Here is a 19,113-nt window from a genome sequence, read left to right on the forward strand (position 1 = left end):
CAGACGTCTTGGTGGCTGACGAATGGTGCACATCTTGGTGTTAATGCTGTGCTGGACAAGATTTGTATGCCCATGTCGCCAGAGTCTTTTTGAAAATGTAGTGTGGTATTTACAAGAGGTTTCTAAAGACCTTGTTTCTCAGAATCAGACAGTTGTGTGAACTCCGTTCATACAAGTCAGTAAGATGGTCAGGGAGAGAAACAATATCACTGAGTTTCTGTACAGACGCAATGCGCTCAAACAGACAATCATGCTCAAAGTAAGATTCCAAAAACCCAAAGTTGTATGCTTGTGGATTTAACATCAGAATTCCCATAGTTAAGTAAATGCATATTCAGCGTGTTAGAAGATGTATCAACAATACCACCGATAACAGCGACTTCAGACTTTGCCATAAGATCAATGAAGCTCTACATAACCAGTTCAGCTAAATGTTCTTTCATGGGGATTTTGACGGGGATAGACATTCTTGTATGAGCTGGCACAGAAATGGTTTGCATGCTTTCCACCTACACACTTGATTGGCTGCACCGCCAGTCCACAGTGGAACCGCATTATTACCGATCACCAAACCGACCTCTTATATTGATACAATCAACATGCTGTTTCAAGAAGTCTTGGCCTAAGATACCATCGGCCTCGATTGCACATACAACGAATGAAATATCAAAGCGCTCGCCGCACATTTCAACGATCAAGCCACACTTCCGTTCACTGTCATTGGTTCCCCGTTTACTGTTTTTAGTACATTTGGCGCCGATCTTAGTTGAAAAGAACGTTCAGAGCCAATTGATGAAAACATTTTATCAGAAAGAAGGGATGTTGTTGTTGCTCCCAATCAATTAAGAAATTCACGGGTTTTGAACCTACGTTACATGTAACATAAAAACCATTATCAAACCTATTAAATTGTGAACCTGTTCGCGCCGTGTGAATTTCGCTAGCTTTACTTGACGATGTAGGCCTATTGTGTACTAATGCTGACTGTCGGCCTTCAGAGTCACATTTAAAAGTTTCCCTGAACGAGGGCCCCAGATGGGTTGCCCTTAACTGGATGCTGTAGGTTAGCGGCCTGTCATTGGTTGCACTTTGGGTACTATTCGCCTATAACGTCGCGGTCCGCGATTTGCGTTTTGTGGACACGATGCCCAGAAGTGATCACGAGAGTTACACCCGAAGCAAGATTTCTCACTCTTGCTGTTTACCTGTGGTTACGCACAACAGACGTTTCAATTTGTCAAGGCGCGCTTCAATTCGCTTAATAATAACGGATGCAATGTCAGAACACTTATCTAATCAACTGCCCTTATGTTTGATTGTAAAGGCGTCCCCATAGGATTCGTACCTTTCAATTACGGAGACGGCCTCGTTTATGGTTAAACAATTGTGATCCATACAGCGACTTTTCATTTCGGTAGAAAACGAGTTTGTAAAGCTGATTCAGAGCTAGTTTTTCTTGCGAGCGATGATCCAGATCAGAGTAAGCTTTTTGACAAAGCTGGCGCAAATCGTCTGCAAGTGACGCTATGCTTTCGCCCTTCGAGCGTCGTCTGTTTTCTAATTTATTTCAGCCACATACATTGATGTTTGCTGTCGTTACCGAAACGTTCGGAAAGACGCGTTGTCAACGTACAATAATTACGGCGCTCGTCGTCTGTGAGGCTCATGTAGAAGTTTCTGGCTGCGCCTCTCAAACTGGCGGCCACATCAAGACTTTTGTGCGATTGTCCCACCCAGATAATTCCGAACAGTCCTCGAAATGCGAGGCGTATTGTTCGTACGAACTGTTACCGTCATACATGTCCGGTTTCATAAGTGTGTGGTGCATGGGTGGTGGAATGTCATGATTGTAATTAGTGTCAACATGGTTAAATGACGTGTTGCGTGAGTCATGTGGATTGTTGTTTGTTCGATCAAAGCTCGAGCGTCTCATCGCAGGACTGAGTGCATTCATCAAAGAAACATGAGGTGCATCGTCGCGTCGTCGTCGGGACTGTGCGCCATGTTCATGCGCATTATGGTTCGATCATCACTACATAATTCATCAACGGTTTTTATCTCCGACGGGACATCGAAGGAAACGTCGGGATCAGGAGAAGCCATTATGAAGATTACTTTGTCTTTACAGCGTAAATAAAATAACAAAGACTATTATTGTATTAATAGTGTTTCTTTATTTCCAGGCGTGTTGTTCAAGGGGAACACTTTAGAAAATGATCCCCATATTCTGACACCAATTTGTAAGCTACCTTAAATGTAAGATACAATTGCTCATCTCTATGCGCTCAATTGTAGTTTGAGTTTGAGTCCAGCAACAAACTCTTAGCAGGAAGACGGAGACCGTTTAACGTTTTACATAATGCATCTTTTTTCAGACAAGCATTAAATATTATATAAAACAATATATCTCTAGACTGTTAGAGTTGACTTAAAAAGGATGGACGTTTGGTGAACAGTTGCTCTGCTTTAAGGTTGTCAATATCATAAATAGTACTGATATTTTATGAAATACTAAAAACGCTCGTTTAAGTTAAATACCAGTAGTTAGTAGTTAATGTACAAACAAATTCTGATTATTACTTCTAATTCGTCGAAATGAAAATGTTTTATGAAGTATTACTGTTTGTTTCTTACTTTTTGGAAGGGTTTTCAATTGATCGAACAGTGATGTTTGTTGTTAGCAACTGTTGCCAAAACTGTGCGGAGAACCTCCTTTATACCCTTCGGATGCTGCAGATTTGGCTGCAGCCAAAGATTCAGCTGCAGCCAATCACAATCCTGCAGCATCCTGCACCATGTATGGAAGTAATGCGGTTACATGTAAACAAGAACATACTTCTAATAATAATAAATCGACAATCATCATAAATATCACATCTAAATCAAAGAAGGCAATATTTGATGACTTGAAACAATAGACACCTTTAAATATGCATGTATAACAATACAATATTAAATGCTGCAGCATGAAATCTTAAGAAATTCTTACGCATTCAGCGTCTCAAATAGTTCCCTGCAAACTATTATGTTTTAACAGTTAATATAAATGAAGAGTTTACAAGTTATAATAAATATCATCTTTTTATACAAATAGAGGAGTGAATATTATAATTTTACAGCCTATTTTAAAGTCAAATGCATGCAATAACACTCCACCATACTCCTACGTATGACGTCATCAATATACATTGCTGCAACGATTTTGACAGTGCAGGAATTTCGAATATGTTGGATTATTCTCACAACAAACCACATATAATGGACTAAACACAAGGTAAATACAAATATATAAATATATTAGATCTTGGAGAACATTATTTGCTAAATGCAGTGCACTGTATAGACAAAATGTGAACAACAAAAATAATGTGCACCGATATTCGGATGAGGAATGAATTCGGATGATATTTACATGTTATACATGAAATACATTACAGTACAATACTATATGCGAATGCCGAACTGAATGTCGAGCTGGAATGCCGAGCCAGCTCGACATTCGAAAATATGCATACAACACTATATGCGAATGCCGAACTGAATGTCGAGCTGGAATGCCGAGCCAGCTCGTCATTCAAAAAATATTGTACAACACTTTCTCCAAATGTCGAACTGAATGTCGAGCTGGAATGCCGAGCCAGCTCGTCATTCAAAATTATTGTACAACACTATATGCGAATGCCGAACTGAATGTCGAGCTGGAATACCGAGCCAGCTCGACATTCGAAAATAAGCAAACAACACTATTTGCGAATGCCGAACTGAATGTCGAGCTGGAATGCCGAGCAAGCTCGACATTCAAAAATTATTGTACAACACTATATTCGAATGTCGAACTGAATGTCGAGCTGGAATGCCGAGCCAGCTCGACATTCAAAAAAAGCATACAAACCTATGCGAATGCCGAACTGAATGTCGAGCTGGAATGCCGAGCCAGCTCGACATTCAAAATTATTGTACAACACTTTCTCCGAATGTCGAACTGAATGTCGAACTGGAATGCCGAGCCAGCTCGTCATTAAAAATTATTGTACAACATTATCTCCAAATGTCGAACTGAATGTCGAGCTGGAATGCCGAGCCAGCTCGTCATTCAAAAATTATTGTCCAACACTATATACGATTGTCGAACTGAATGTCGAGCTGGAATGCCGAGCCAGCTCGTCATTAAAAAATTATTGTACAACACTATATGCGAATGTCGAACTGAATGTCGAGCTGGAATGCCGAACCAGCTCGTCATTCAAAAGTATTGTTCAACACTATCTCCGAATGTCGAACTGAATGTCGAGCTGGAATGCCGAGCCAGCTCGACATTCGAAAATAAGCATACAACACTATGTGCGAATGCCGAACTGAACTGAATGTCGAGCTGGAATGCCGAGCCAGCTCGACATTCGAAAATAAGCATACAACACTATTTGTGAATGCCGAAGTGAATGTCGAGCTGGAATGCCGAGCCAGCTCGACATTCAAATATTATTGTACAACACTATATCCGAATGTCGAACTGAATGTCGAGTTGGAATGCCGAGCCAGCTAGACATTAAAAAATAAGCATACAACCCTATTCGCGAATGCCGAACTGAATGTCGAGCTGGAATGCGGAGCAAGCTCGAAATTAAAAAAAAAATGTACAACACTTTCTCCGAATGTCGAACTGAATGTCGAGCTGGAATGCCGAGCCAACGCGTCATTCAAAAATTATTGTACAACACTATATCCGAATGTCGAACTGAATGTCGAGCTGGAATGCCGAGCCAGCTCGTCATTCAAAAATATTGTAAAACTCTCTCTCCGAATGTCGAACTGAATGTCGAGCTGGAATGCCGAGCCAGCTCGTCATTCAAAAATTATTGTACAACATTATCTCCGAATGTCGAACTGAATGACGAACTGGAATGCCGAGCCAGCTCGACATTCGAAAATAAGCATACAACACTATATGCGAATGCCGAACTGAATGTCGAGCTGGAATGCCGAGCCAGCTCGACATTCGAAAATAAGCATACAAAACTATATGCGATCGCCGAACTGAATGTCGAGCTGGAATGCCGAGCCAGCTCGACATTCAAAAAAAAATGTTACAACACTATATACGAATGTCGAACTGAATGACGAGCTGGAATGCCGAGCCAGCTCGTATTCAAAATTATTGTAACAAACTATATCCGAATGTTGAACTGAATGTCGAGCTTGAATGCCGAGCCAGCTCGACATTCAAAAAAAAATTGTACAACACTATATACGAATGTCGAACTGAATGGCGAGCTGGAATGCCGAGCCAGCTCAACATTCGAAAATAGGCATACACCACTATATGCGATTGCCGAACTGAATGTCGAGCTGGAATGCCGAGCCAGCTCGACATTGGAAATAAGCATACAACACTATTTGCGAATGCCGAACTGAATGTCGAGCTGGAATGCCGAGCAAGCTCGACATTCAAAAAAAAGTGTACAACATTATATCCGAATGTCGAACTGAATGTCGAGCTGGAATGCCGAGCCAGCTCGACATTCGAAAATAAGCATACAACACTGTATGCGAATGCCGAACTGAATGTCGAGCTTGAATGCCGAGCCAGCTCGACATTCGAAAATAAGCATACAACACTATATGCGAATGCCGAACTGAATGTCGAGCTGGAATGCCGAGCCAGCTCGACATTCGGTAATTTAAATGTTGAACTAATGTCGAACGTCGAACGGCGAGCCAACTGAAAACATCACATATTCTTGGTGATGCGCTGCATATGATTATAAGCACCGCTATCTTGGGAGCAGTCCGACAAACTCCGATGACAGTATTTTTTTTTAACAATCTATGTTTGTCAAATATTTCTGGTTCAGCTTCCTTAATTATTAAACGTGTTGCCAATCAAATGAAGCCATACGCTCAAATACGAATGAAATGACATACATTAAGTAAACTAAACGACTGTATATTAATATACATGTCAACGTAAAAATGTCCTTATGCAAGCTCGTGATGTGATCTTACTTTGCAATGAAGGATTTCGATAAAAGTGAACTAAGACGTCTGAAGCATGGCGGATACCATATCTACCATAGCAAATAGACCAATGGTTTCGTACTTGTATGTTCTTCTACATTCAAAGACCATTCTCAAGAGATTTTATGTCCGTAATTTTATAAATATGGACATACAATTCTATGTTTAGCATCCCAAGATTTTAGCGAAGCCGGTCAACTAGTCAGGAAACAACAATGTGTCAATAAAAGCACATCGAATGCATTGATTGGCTACAGGCTTTACCGTATGTTAACTTGTTACAAGTGATCTATAACATAAGTGTACTGGGAACCTATTTTAATACAGGTTGTTTATTAGGGAATAGAACTAGTGTTAGACTATAGTATAAAAACATAACTAAAGTACACCCTTTGTTTTTTTTTTTTATTTTACAACTCCTTTGCTCGAAGTGATTATTATTTCATGCAAAACCTACAAAAACTTTGGCAACGAACATAGAACGAAATTTGCATGGCCTAACATGTATATGCTATCTAAAAGATGTTTATTAAGTCAGAAAAGTTCTTCCGAAAACTGAACCTTTTATTTTAAAACAGTGTCTAGCCTTGGGAATAACCCCATTATAATATACATACGTGGACAAAAAGTATGTTTGTCGAAGTCCTTCTGAACAAACAAATAGGGATTGTTCCTACGACATACACAAAACAATCATTTTTTTAAAAGAAAGCATGCTTTCCACAACACTCTTACCTGAATGTATCTGTGGATATCTGGTACGTACGCGAAGTACAGTTCATTCTTACCTAAATGTATCTGTGGATATCTGGTACGTACGCGAAGTACAGTTCATTCTTACCTGAATGTATCTGTGGATATCTGGTACGTACGCGAAGTACAGTTCATTCTTACCTGAATGTATCTGTGGATATCGGGTACGTACGCGAAGTACAGTTCATTCCTACCTGAATGTATCAGTGGATATCTGGTACGTACGCGAAGAACTGTTCATTCTTACCTGAATGTATCTGGATATCAATACGTACGCGAAGTACAGTTCATTCTTACCTGAATGTATCTGTGGATCTCTGGTACCTACGCGAAGTACAGTTCATTCTTACCTGAATGTATCTGTGGATATCTGGTGCGTATGTGAAGTACAGTTCATTCTTACCTGAACGTATCTGTGAATATCTGGTACGTACGCGAAGTACAGTACATTCTTACCTGAATGAATCTGTGGATATCTGGTACGTACCCGAAGTACAGTTCATTCCTCGCGTTCATCTTACCTGATGTATCGGTGGATATCTGGTACGTACATGAAGTACAGTTCATTCCTCGCGATATTCTTACCTGAATGTATCTGTGGATATCTGGTACGTACCCAAAGTACAGTTCATTCCTCTCGATATTCTTATCGAATGTATCTGTGGATATCTGGTACGTATGCGAAGTACAGTTTATTCCTCGCGATGTTCTTACCTGAATGTATATGTGGATATCTTGTACGTACGCGAAGTACAGTTCTTACCTGAATGTATATGTGATATCTGGTACGTACGCGAAGTTCAGTTCATTCTTACCTGAATGTATCTGTGGATATCTGGTTGGTACGCGAAATACAGTTCATTCTTACCTGAATGTATCTGTGGATATCTGGTACGTACGCGAAGTACAGTTCATTCCTCGCGATGTTCTCGTGTTTGCAGGGCGCTTGCCACACACCCTAGGGCATGTAATACCCACTCGATGCCGTGCCGCCGCTGACATAGTGCCTGTTATTGGATAAATAATGTATAAAAATAATTTATATTATAAAACGCTGGTCACTGTCCTAAAAAGTGCAATACTAATTAAAACAAGACTATTGCCAAGCAATATATGTCTCCTACCGTCTCCACCATTGTCAGATTTTTTTATATATTTGTTTCCATAGCAACCAGAATTCTTGACGTAGGAACAAAATGAAAAGACTTGCATAATCTCCATATTGCCATATGACCATGTTTCAAGTTCCATAAGAAAATATGAAGAACTTTAAAAGTTATCGCAGGATCCAGAAAAGTGTAACAGACAGACTTACAGACGCACAAACCATAAGTCCCCTCCGGTGAAACCGGTAGGGGAAAACAATCACAGAAGGCGCTATATACCATGTACAAGGCGTATTCGTTGTATTAAATAAATTATATCTACACTCGTTTTAACAATATCTGGTATTTGTTCCTCTCTGACAAAAGTAGAGCTTAAAGACTTTACAATAGTTCGACTTACACAAGACCTGATTACGAGGAAAAGGGACAATTGTGCTTGCAAAACAAAACGAAAATATGAGCAACACTTATTAACAAATATTTTAGTTTTTAATATCAAGTAAATTGACCGTTGACTGATAAACGCATTTGACTTGTATAACTAACTGTTACAAATTATAGTATGCAATAATAATTCAAAGTAATAGTAAAATCCTAGAAATAATTGAGAAGTTAAAGCAAGGAACGTACTTTGTTGATTAATTTTATGACTTTGAACTGTTGTCTCGGCCTTTTCTTATAAATATGCGGCATGCACGCGTCACATTGTTATGACATGGGCCTAATACTATGAAGGAGCATTGACATCCACCGAGACATGCAATGAGTAGGAACCTCGCAGTGTTGTGTCCGTTTGCTTCTTTCGCGCGACATACTGCCTATTGTACATTGAGGTTAAAGAGTTAGAAGGCATTACAACGTAAGAAGTTTGAGAAAAGCACTATTTGCAAATCAGTTGCTCTATTTTGACATTTAATCTCAAAGAAAGACCGTTTTCTTAGCTTTATTATTAATGAACGCGAAACATCGTGGAATAAACGTTTACAAGGTCGACTGATTTGGAAATCATTCTATGAGTTGGGAAGTAAGAAAATGGACACATTTCAGGACTGACTGAAAAATGTCGACTATTTGAACAGGAAAATGATCCCCAAATAGTTCCCATCTTTCACCTACTAGTAGTTGAGGAACATTAAACATTTAACGAACAATACATTCATTTGCGATTTCGATGTATTAACGTTCAACCTATGTATGATAATACATAATCTTCAAATGTAGTTGTGGTTGTAAATAAATACTCAGGCATCCCGGATAAAGATATATGAAAGATATATGAAACGATCTCAAATGCGACCTTACCTATGATTAGTACACTTGGAACTGTATACATATACTGATAAGTACACTGGAAACTGTAAACCTGTACATATACTAATGAGTACACTGGGAACGGTATACGTATACTGATAAGTACAATGGGAACTGTATACATGTACTGATAAGTACAATTGGAACTGTATACATGTACATATACTGATTAGTACACTGGGAACTGTAAACCTCTACATATACTGATTAGTACGCTGGGAACTGTATACATATACTGATTAGTACACTGGAAACTGTATACATACTCTGATGGAAACATGGGAAATGGTATACGTATACTGATTTATACACTGGCAACTGTATATGTATACTGATGAGTAGACTATAAAATCGATGCATATACTGATTAGTACACTGGTAACTGTATACGTATTTTGATGGGTACACAAGCAACTGTATACGTATACTGATGTGTACACTATAAACTGGATGCATATACTGATGGGTACACTTGTAACTGTAAATGTATTCTGATGTTTACACTATAAACTCGATGCATATACTGATGGGTACACTGGCAACTGTATACGTATCTTGATGGGTACACTAGCAACTGTATACGTATACTGATGTTTACACTATAAACTCGATGCATATACTGATGGGTACACTGGCAACTGTATACGTATCTTGATGGGTACACTAGTAACTGTATACGTATACTAATGTGTATACTAAACTGGATGTATATACTGATGAGTACGCTGGGAACTGTATACGTATCTTGATGGCTACACAAGCAACCGTATGCGTATACTGATTTGTACACTATAAACTGGATGCATATACTGATGGGTACACTAGCAACTGTATACGAATACTGATGTGTACACTATAAACAGGATGCATATACTGATGGGTACACTGATAACTGTATACGTATCTTGATGGTTACACTGGCAACTGTATACGTATCTTGATGGGTACACTAGCAACTGTATACGTATACTGATGTGTACACTATAAACTGGATGCATATACTGATGAGTACACTGGTAACTTTATACGTATCTTGATGGTTACACTAACAACTGTATACGTATACTGATGTGTACACAATAAACTGGATGCATATATTGATGGGTACACTAGCAACTGTATACGAATACTGATGTGTACACTATAAACTGGATGCATATACTGATGGGTACACTGATAACTGTATACATTATCTTGATTATTACACTGGCAACTGTATACGTATCTTGATGGGTACACTAGCAACTGTATACGTATACTGATGTGTACACTATAAACTGGATGCATATACTGATGGGTACACTGGTAACTTTATACGTATACTGATGTGTACACTATTAACTGGATGCATATACTGATGGGTACACTGGTAACTTTATACGTATACTGATGTGTACACTATAAACTCGATGTATAAACTGATGGGTACGCTGGGAACTGTGTACTTTTACTGATGGTTACACTGGCAACTGTATACGTATCTTGATGGGTACACTAGCAACTGTTTAAGTATATTGATGGGTACACTAGCAACTGTATACGTATACTGATTTGTAAACTAGCAAATGCTTAAGTATCTTGATGGGTACACTAGCAACTGTATACGTATACTGATTTGTACACTATTATCTGGATGCATATATTGATCGGTACACTGGAAACTGTATACGTATATTGATGGGTACACTATAAACTGGATGCATATACTGATGGGTACGCTGGGAACTGTATACGTATACTGATGGTTACACTAGCAACTATATACGCATACTGATGTGTAAACTATAAACGAGATGCATATACTGATGGGTACGCTTGGAACTGTGTACTTTTACTGATGATTACAATGGCAACTGTATACGTATACTATTGTGTACACTGTAAACTGGATGCATATACTGATAGGTACCTGGGAACTGTATACGTATCTTGATGGGTACACTAGCAAATGTATACCAATACTGATGTGTACACTATACACTGGATGCATATACTGATGGGTACATTGGCAACTGTATACGTATCTTGATGGTTACACCTGCGACTGTTTAAGTATCTTGATGGATACACAAGCATTTGTATACGTATACTGATATGTACACTATAAACTGGATGCATATACTGATGGGTACACTGGCAACTGTATACGTATACTGATGTGTACACTATAAACTCGAGGCATATACTGATGGGTACACTTGCAACTGTATGCGTATACTGATGTGTACACTATAAACTGGATGCATATACTGATGGGTACACAGGCCAATGTATACATATCTTGATAGGTACACTTGCAACTCTATACGTATACTGATGTGTACACTATAAACTCGATGCATATACTGATAGGTACACTGGCAACTGTATATGTATCTTGATGGGTACACTAACGACTGTATACGTATACTGATGTGTACACTATAATTTGGATGCATAGTCTGATGGGTACACTTGCAACTGTATACGTATACAGATGTTTACACTATAAACTCGATGCATATACTGATGGGTACACTTGCAACTGTATGCGTATACAGATGTTTACACTATAAACTCGATGCATATACTGATGGGTACACTGGCAACTGTATACGTATACTGATGTGTACACTATTATCTGGATGCATATACTGATTGGTACACTTGCAACTGTATACGTATACTGGTGTGTACACCATAATCTCGAAGCATATACTGATGGGTACACTTGCAACTGTATACGTATACTGATGTGTACACTATAAAATGGATGCATATACTGATTAGTACACTGGCAACTGTATACGTATCTTGATGGGTACACTAACAACTGTATACGTATACTGATGTGTACACTATAATCTGGATGCATATACTGATGGGTACACTGGCAATTGTATACGTATACTGATGTGTACACTATAAACTGGATGCATATACTGATGGGTACGCTTGAAACTGTGTACGTAGACTGATGGTTACACTGGCAACTGTATATATACCCTGTTGTGTACACCGGCAACTGTATGTATATACTAATGGATGAATTGAGTACTGTGCACATATACTGATTGTTTTTTTCTTATTTGCCTTTCTGTGACAGTAAGAACACGTTAATTTTGTGTGTGGTAATGATTACAAGGGTAGAACAGCTCGAAAAGCTAGATACTTTGCTGTTTAAGCATCTTATTTATAAAAAAAATATTTTTTTGTATTTGCATCTCTGTGACGGTATAAACACATTTATTTTGTTTGTTGTGATGAGTTCAGCATAATAACAGCTTAAAAAGCTCGATAGTATACTGTTTTAGCATCTAAATAAAAACTGCAGATCTGCACTTTTAGGTGCTTGTATGTGAACGTAAAACACGTTTATTGTGTTTGCAGTGATGAGAACAACGTTAAAACATTTCGGAGCTTCGATACTTTGCTCTTTAAAGGGGCCTTTTCACAGATTTTGGCATTTTTTTTAACTTATTCATTAAATGCTTTATATTGATAAATGTAAACATTGGATCGTAAAAGCTCCAGTAAAAAATCAAGAAAAAATTTTAAAAAAGGAAAAGAACATTGCCCGGAGCAGGTTTCGAACCAGTGACCCCTTGAGTCCTGCCAGAGTCCTGAAGTAAAAACGCTTTAGCCTACTGAGCTATTCCGCCGAGTACACATTCGTTTCGTATTTTATACATTATATAAGCAATCTTCGTAGTTTCACAAAATTTAACGACAAAAACAGAACTCTCCAAATTATTCAATCGTTTCGCATTGCAACGCTTTATAATTTTTAGGTTTTAAAATCGTCAAAAGATGCATATAATGGCTATATTAGAGCATGGTTAATGTTCAGCATTACTGTTTCCTCACAAATATCATAACTAAAACGAAAACTTACGAATCTGAAACAACTTTTTTCAATTTTGTCAATTTACCAAAGCGTTAAAAGATCTCTTTAATAATCGTAATACAAGTTCGGATCTGCACTTTTTTATTTGCATGTCTTTGTCTGTAAAAACAAGCACATTTTGTTTGTAGCGATGAGTACAACGTAAACGCAACGAAATAATAAATCTGTACAAAAAGACATTTATCGATCAACCTCCGCGCAGATATTTAACTGGAACCAGCATAGCTGGATCAAATCCCTGCCTTCATAAGCAACCACGTCATGATAGCCAAGCCACGTGGTACATTAATTTTACAGTTGTTATTTTGACTTTTTTTCACATTTAAGTAATTAATTTTGTTATTATATACCTAAACTTAAACATTATTTTCAAAATATAAAATAAAATGATACTACTTTTTCATAATATAATACTAAAACCACAAAAATTAAATAAAATCCTACCAAATCAGGTAGGATTTTTAGTTGTTCGCGTAGCGAACAGCTAATGTTGTTATTGAGCAATTCAAGTCAGTTCGGCTTATCTACGGAAAGCCTACTACCCGCCACACCTGCCGTATCCGCGTGAGTAAGAGTTGTATAATTTATGCAAGAGGTTTGAGTTCTCCAACTATATTCATTCACAAATGGAAATATTATGTGGATATCGTGCAAAATGGAATATTTTTTAACGGAGCTTATATAGAAGAGAATCAATAAACAATGTTTGTATTATACGTGTTGCGTAAGAAATTATTATGAATGATTAAAATAGTCCACTATCCGTTGCGTCTTAATGACGCAGTACAGGTCATTCAAAATCTAAGGCTATTAATAGATTCGGGAAAACAACGCAATTGTATAAGGTTACGCTTGTTTATATTCTCAATTTATAAAACGTTGAACATGAGTTCAACAATAACTTCAGGGATACGATAGACAACAACAAAAATGCTTCATAATCGCTTAAATCGAATATAAAAACTATTAAATATAACAAGAATTATCTGTTTCGTTATCTTGTTCATGATTCTACAGCGGGGTAACGTTCTTTTGTTCTCAACAGATAGCGGCGATCTATTGTATTTACGGGTGCTAACAATGCAATAGTAGAAGGGTAAGCTTGTTTATATTCACAGTTCTCAATTTATAAAACGTTGAACATGAGTTCACCAATTACTACAGGTATACTATAGACAACCTAAAAATTGCTTTATAATCGCTAAAACCGAATATTAAAAAACAACTAAATATACAATATAAAGAAGTGAAACTCCAGCTGCTGGAGCAGTATTGAATTTTCATTAAAAACAATTAGGTGGTCCTTTATTTAAGGCAAGTGACCGATTGCCCAAACAGTACAAAACAGCACAATACAGCACAATACAAACCAACATAAACACAAAATATGAATAAAGTTGGGGTCACCGCCTTGGAACGGTCAATGCAAAGCATTGGGGGTTTAAACCGGTTATAGAGCGCACAACCTCACACTTGGCCCAACAATATTCACAATACATTTAAGTGTAAATAAAATTTAACGTCATAGCATTGTAACTCAAATCAAACAATAATAAAAGGGAATTAAAACGCATTCAATTTAATTACAATTTAATTACTCAATGGTATTGAAGATACCAGAGCAACAGAGTTACAACTTTTTGACGAACGATAAAATGAAACTACAAACAAGTGTCAACTACATTCCTTCTTTATAGAAAAAGATTTAAAAATATAGCGTCATTGAGTTAATATTTCAGATAATCATCGCGCAAATACAGGAAGAAGTAGCAATAATGGGTGTAAAAATTCCATATTACATTGCTTGGTTGTTTATGTGACTGCTAAAAATTCAATTAATAATAATTAAATCAAAAAAGAAACGCCTATCAGAGAGAAAATATAAATAAAATTGAACGTTATAAACCCAATGACCTATGCATGTAGCTTACATGTACCCAGGAACAGAGAAAGAGTTATGACGTAATTGACAGGCGAAGACACAATGACGTGAAAAAAATCCAGGGGCGGTACTGTAAAGTAATAATAAAACTATTAATGGGGGGCTACTGCAAAATTGTATTACTAATAAAACAAGTTTAGTTGATTAAATATTAAGAATCAATTATTTAAAAATAGTAATTCCATTAAAGCGACATTATTGGAATCAAACAGTATATAGGTGTTTTGACAACTGACGACAGAAATGATTTGTTGTACAATTGAGTCCAAAAGTAGTATTCATGCAGATTTGTTCATACGACACAAAGACACAATTTTGTTCAACAGTGAAAAATGCCCTAATAAAACAAGTTTAGTTGATTAAATATTAAGAATCAAATATATATAAAAATAGTAATTCCATTAAAGCGACATTATTGGAATCAAACAGTATATAGGTGTTCTGACAACTGACGACAGAAATGATTTGATGAACGATTTGAGTCGAAATGTAGTTTGTTCATACGACACAAAGACACAATTTTGTTCAACAGTGAAAAATGCCTATAATATCATTAATGATTCCAAATTTTAAGGGAAGAAAGATATAGTGAATCGAAAACCATCAAACACGTGTTTTTAAGTACATAAGCATCGTATCCTTTTGATAAAAACAAGTTAATTAAATTGAAAAGTTTAATATGAACATTTGGTTTAACATATTTTAATTTGCGGACACGCTTCAAAACATATCCGTAAAATGATGGATGGGAGATTCCATTATTAAAATGCCATTTTAAAGAAACATTATATTTTGAAATTAAATCACCATACTTAGAGTAAAATCTAGCAAATTTATTTCTTAGGTTATGATACAAAAAGCCTTGTTTTAGCAATTTTTTAGTTAATATTAGATTACGATCATTAAAATCTTTAATACACGAACATGCTCTGGCATAACGTACCAACTGCGAAATATAAATACCATAGGAAGGTCCTTTAGGGATGTTGCCATCTAGAAACGGAAAATTCACAATTTCAAAGTTAAATTCGTCCCGTTTGTCGTATAAACTAGTTTTGATCAAATTATTATTAATAGTTAAGTGTAAGTCTAAATACGCAGCGTCTGTATTGGATATACACGATCTATTTAAGACTAGTTCTTTTGGGTAGATTTTGTGAATATATTGTTCAAATAATGGATTATCTAAATTAAGTATGTCATCAATGTACCTACTAGTAAGGTTAAAACAATTAATCAAATCTACTTGCTTAGTTTTAGATAATTCTAACATAAATTCGCTTTCATAACAATATAAAAAAGGTCAGCTATAAGTGGCGCACAATTAGTACCCATAGGAACGCCAATAATTTGTTTAAATATTTTACCATTAAATTCAACAAACAAGTTATCCAAAAGAAAAGTAAGTGCTGCACAAAAGTCAAGACCAGTCCAAATGATGTAATTATCTAATATCTGATTAGTAAAAAAGCTGTTTTAGTGTTTAAAGCTAGATACAAACACTTCTCTCTAGCAAAAGTTTTTTCAATCAAAGAAACAAGTTTGGATTTTATTAAAGCGTGAGGAAGCGTAGTATATAGTGTAGAAAAATCATAAGTACTTACCTGTGACACCTTATATTTTTTATTTTCAATTTTATCAATAACTTCTAAGGTGTTTTTTATTGACCAAAATAGGTTAATATTACTATTATCATGAACTTTATTACAAAATTTAGCTATATGATATCTAATAGCACTCAATGCAGATGTAAGATACATTGATAATTGTTTGGTGGTACAAGACACTGAATTAGCGATAAAACGACTTTTAAATGGCGTCTTATGTAATTTAGGTATCCAGTAAAGTGATGGCAATTTCTTGTCAGTAATATTGACTATTACATTTAACTTTATGCATTGGGCAATATGGTCGGTAATAATTTCATTAGGTTGCTTATTGTACTCACAATATGATGTAGTTTGTAAAAGTTCTTGTGAAATAGTTTGAACATAAAACACTCGTCATATTATTTTAACATTATTAGCAGCCTTATCAGCAGGAACTAAGACGAATTTAGATTTTAAGTCTTCAAGTAATTTACAGAGATTTTGTTTATTAAATTTAGGTGAATGTGGTAGGGCCAAAGGATGTGTATCATAAAAACATATTTTATTCATGGCCATACTAAATATTTTTGTTTTCCAATCATTGAGTGCAGTTATTTCAGCATTTTCCTTCCTGCACCATTTAGTGCAATAATCATGTAAGGATGTTACGATATTCTTAATGCAGTCATCAAAATCAACAGGAATAGGCAGTCTGTACTTAGGGCCTCTGCGTAGTAAATTTCTAAGGTTTTTATTTTGAATGAAATTAAGGTAATAACATGTCCAACTGGACCATATATATATTTAGAACTAGTACAGTCATATAATGTAGGACAATTTCTTATTACATTTATATCTGTGGAAATAGAATTATAATTAAAAACGATACTTCTTACAGGTTAGCTATATTTGTAGCAAATAAGTGGTGATTCAGTATTGCGGAAATAAGGGGGAATCAACCGACGTACATTTTTATCATTGAATATTTTAGGAAGGTCAATTAAATCAAGACCTTTGTTACAAAAATCAATTTTGATACGATTTCTAGTTTTGTTAAGTACATTTTCAATAAAAGGTTTAAGATAGTAGTCAGTGAAAGATTCAATAATACAAGCACATTCATATAGAGGGTCAGATTGAAGTAAAATAAGTTTACATTCCTTATCAATATGCACCAACGAAGAAACAGAAAGAGAGCAAAGTGCACTTAATAATTCATGGTTACCCCCATTTTGTAATAATGTGTAGCAATCATTTAAAGAAAGCAGACGTTTAAATTTACGCCTTAAGTTACCATTTTTCCTAATGCCATGTGAACGTTTATTTCTTAGACGTTTACTAAACAGAGAAAATGAATTAATCGATTTATTTTTAGAAATTGTTCCAACATTTAGAATATTATCATTTAATCCAAGTGGGTAGCTGATTGCAAACGTTTAATCCATTCAAATTCTGACATGCACCTTGCTTTTAATTGGCACTGATTTGAAGTACTTTTATTTAAAATAAGTTGCTCCACAGGTTGAATTGAAATATTTGTTACGCTATGACCCGTTTTATTAAAGTGCTGGTAAATGAAGTTATAAAATTTATTGTTATTTTTAATTAAAAAAAAATGTTCCCTAAAACGTGTTTTAAGTGATCTACCCGTCTGCCCAACGTATTGCGCACCACAACAGGGTACATTTCAAGTAATAACATAAACCACATGCATAGAATTTCATGAGACTTCGGATTTAATATTAACTGAAAATTTGCGGTTATTAACCGATGAAAGAATAAAGAGGACATATTTAAAAACTTGCAACATAAACACTTCCTGGAGTTGCACTTATTTATTGTAGGATACCGATTACACGGAGCTAAATTACGCTGCGAACTAGAACCCAGCCGCATTGTACCTCCAATGAAAGATGTTCGAAGTAAACTTAATTTGACTGTAGGTTTAGAAAAAAGTAATTGTCTATAATTTAACGGCAAATGAATACTACGTGTAATCGGAATTCTCAATGGTGAGAGAACAACTTTCGGGTTTTTTGTAATCAATCTGTCCATAGGTTATTTATTTGGCGAAACCACCAATCTTATAATCACATTAATACACATTGCCAAGTCAACATACATAAAAGAGTAAGAGGCAGCTTGTCAGATAATGGTCTGTAAAAATTCAGTATAACCTGCAGAACTCTCAAATGATGAACATACATGTTTACTTTATAAGTACAGAGAATGTATAAGAATCTAAGTATAAGAAAGGTCTTAAACAACGTTTCTTAAAAAATAATAAAAACACAATACCGCTACCAGCCTCTGAAGGCTGAAAATATAACAACATCGAAGATATGTACGGGGATACACGCTACTGCATCCACGCAGCACACATCAAACTGTTGTGCAATGCAATATAAAGAAGTGAAACTCCAGCTGCTGGAGCAGTATTGAATTTTCATTAAAAACAATTAGTTGGTCCTTTATTTAAGGCAAGTGACTGATTGCCCAAACAGTACAAAC

General features: G+C 36.1%; 1 protein-coding gene across 1 annotated transcript in view; it reads right to left on the reverse strand.

Annotated features, from left to right (window-relative positions):
• Window positions 1-7,626: 7,626 nt before the first annotated feature.
• Window positions 7,627-19,113, reverse strand: part of LOC127840958 (uncharacterized) — a 60,180-nt gene continuing 48,693 nt past the window's right edge. Inside the window, exon 17 of the mRNA XM_052369427.1 lies at window positions 7,627-7,775. Within this exon, the coding sequence (XP_052225387.1) occupies window positions 7,727-7,775 (49 nt within the window). The 3' untranslated portion in view covers window positions 7,627-7,726. The remainder of the gene's footprint in view (window positions 7,776-19,113) is intronic.

Source organism: Dreissena polymorpha, chromosome 8 (genome assembly GCF_020536995.1).
Source record: "Dreissena polymorpha isolate Duluth1 chromosome 8, UMN_Dpol_1.0, whole genome shotgun sequence".
NCBI classification, from domain to species: Eukaryota; Metazoa; Mollusca; class Bivalvia; order Myida; family Dreissenidae; genus Dreissena; species Dreissena polymorpha.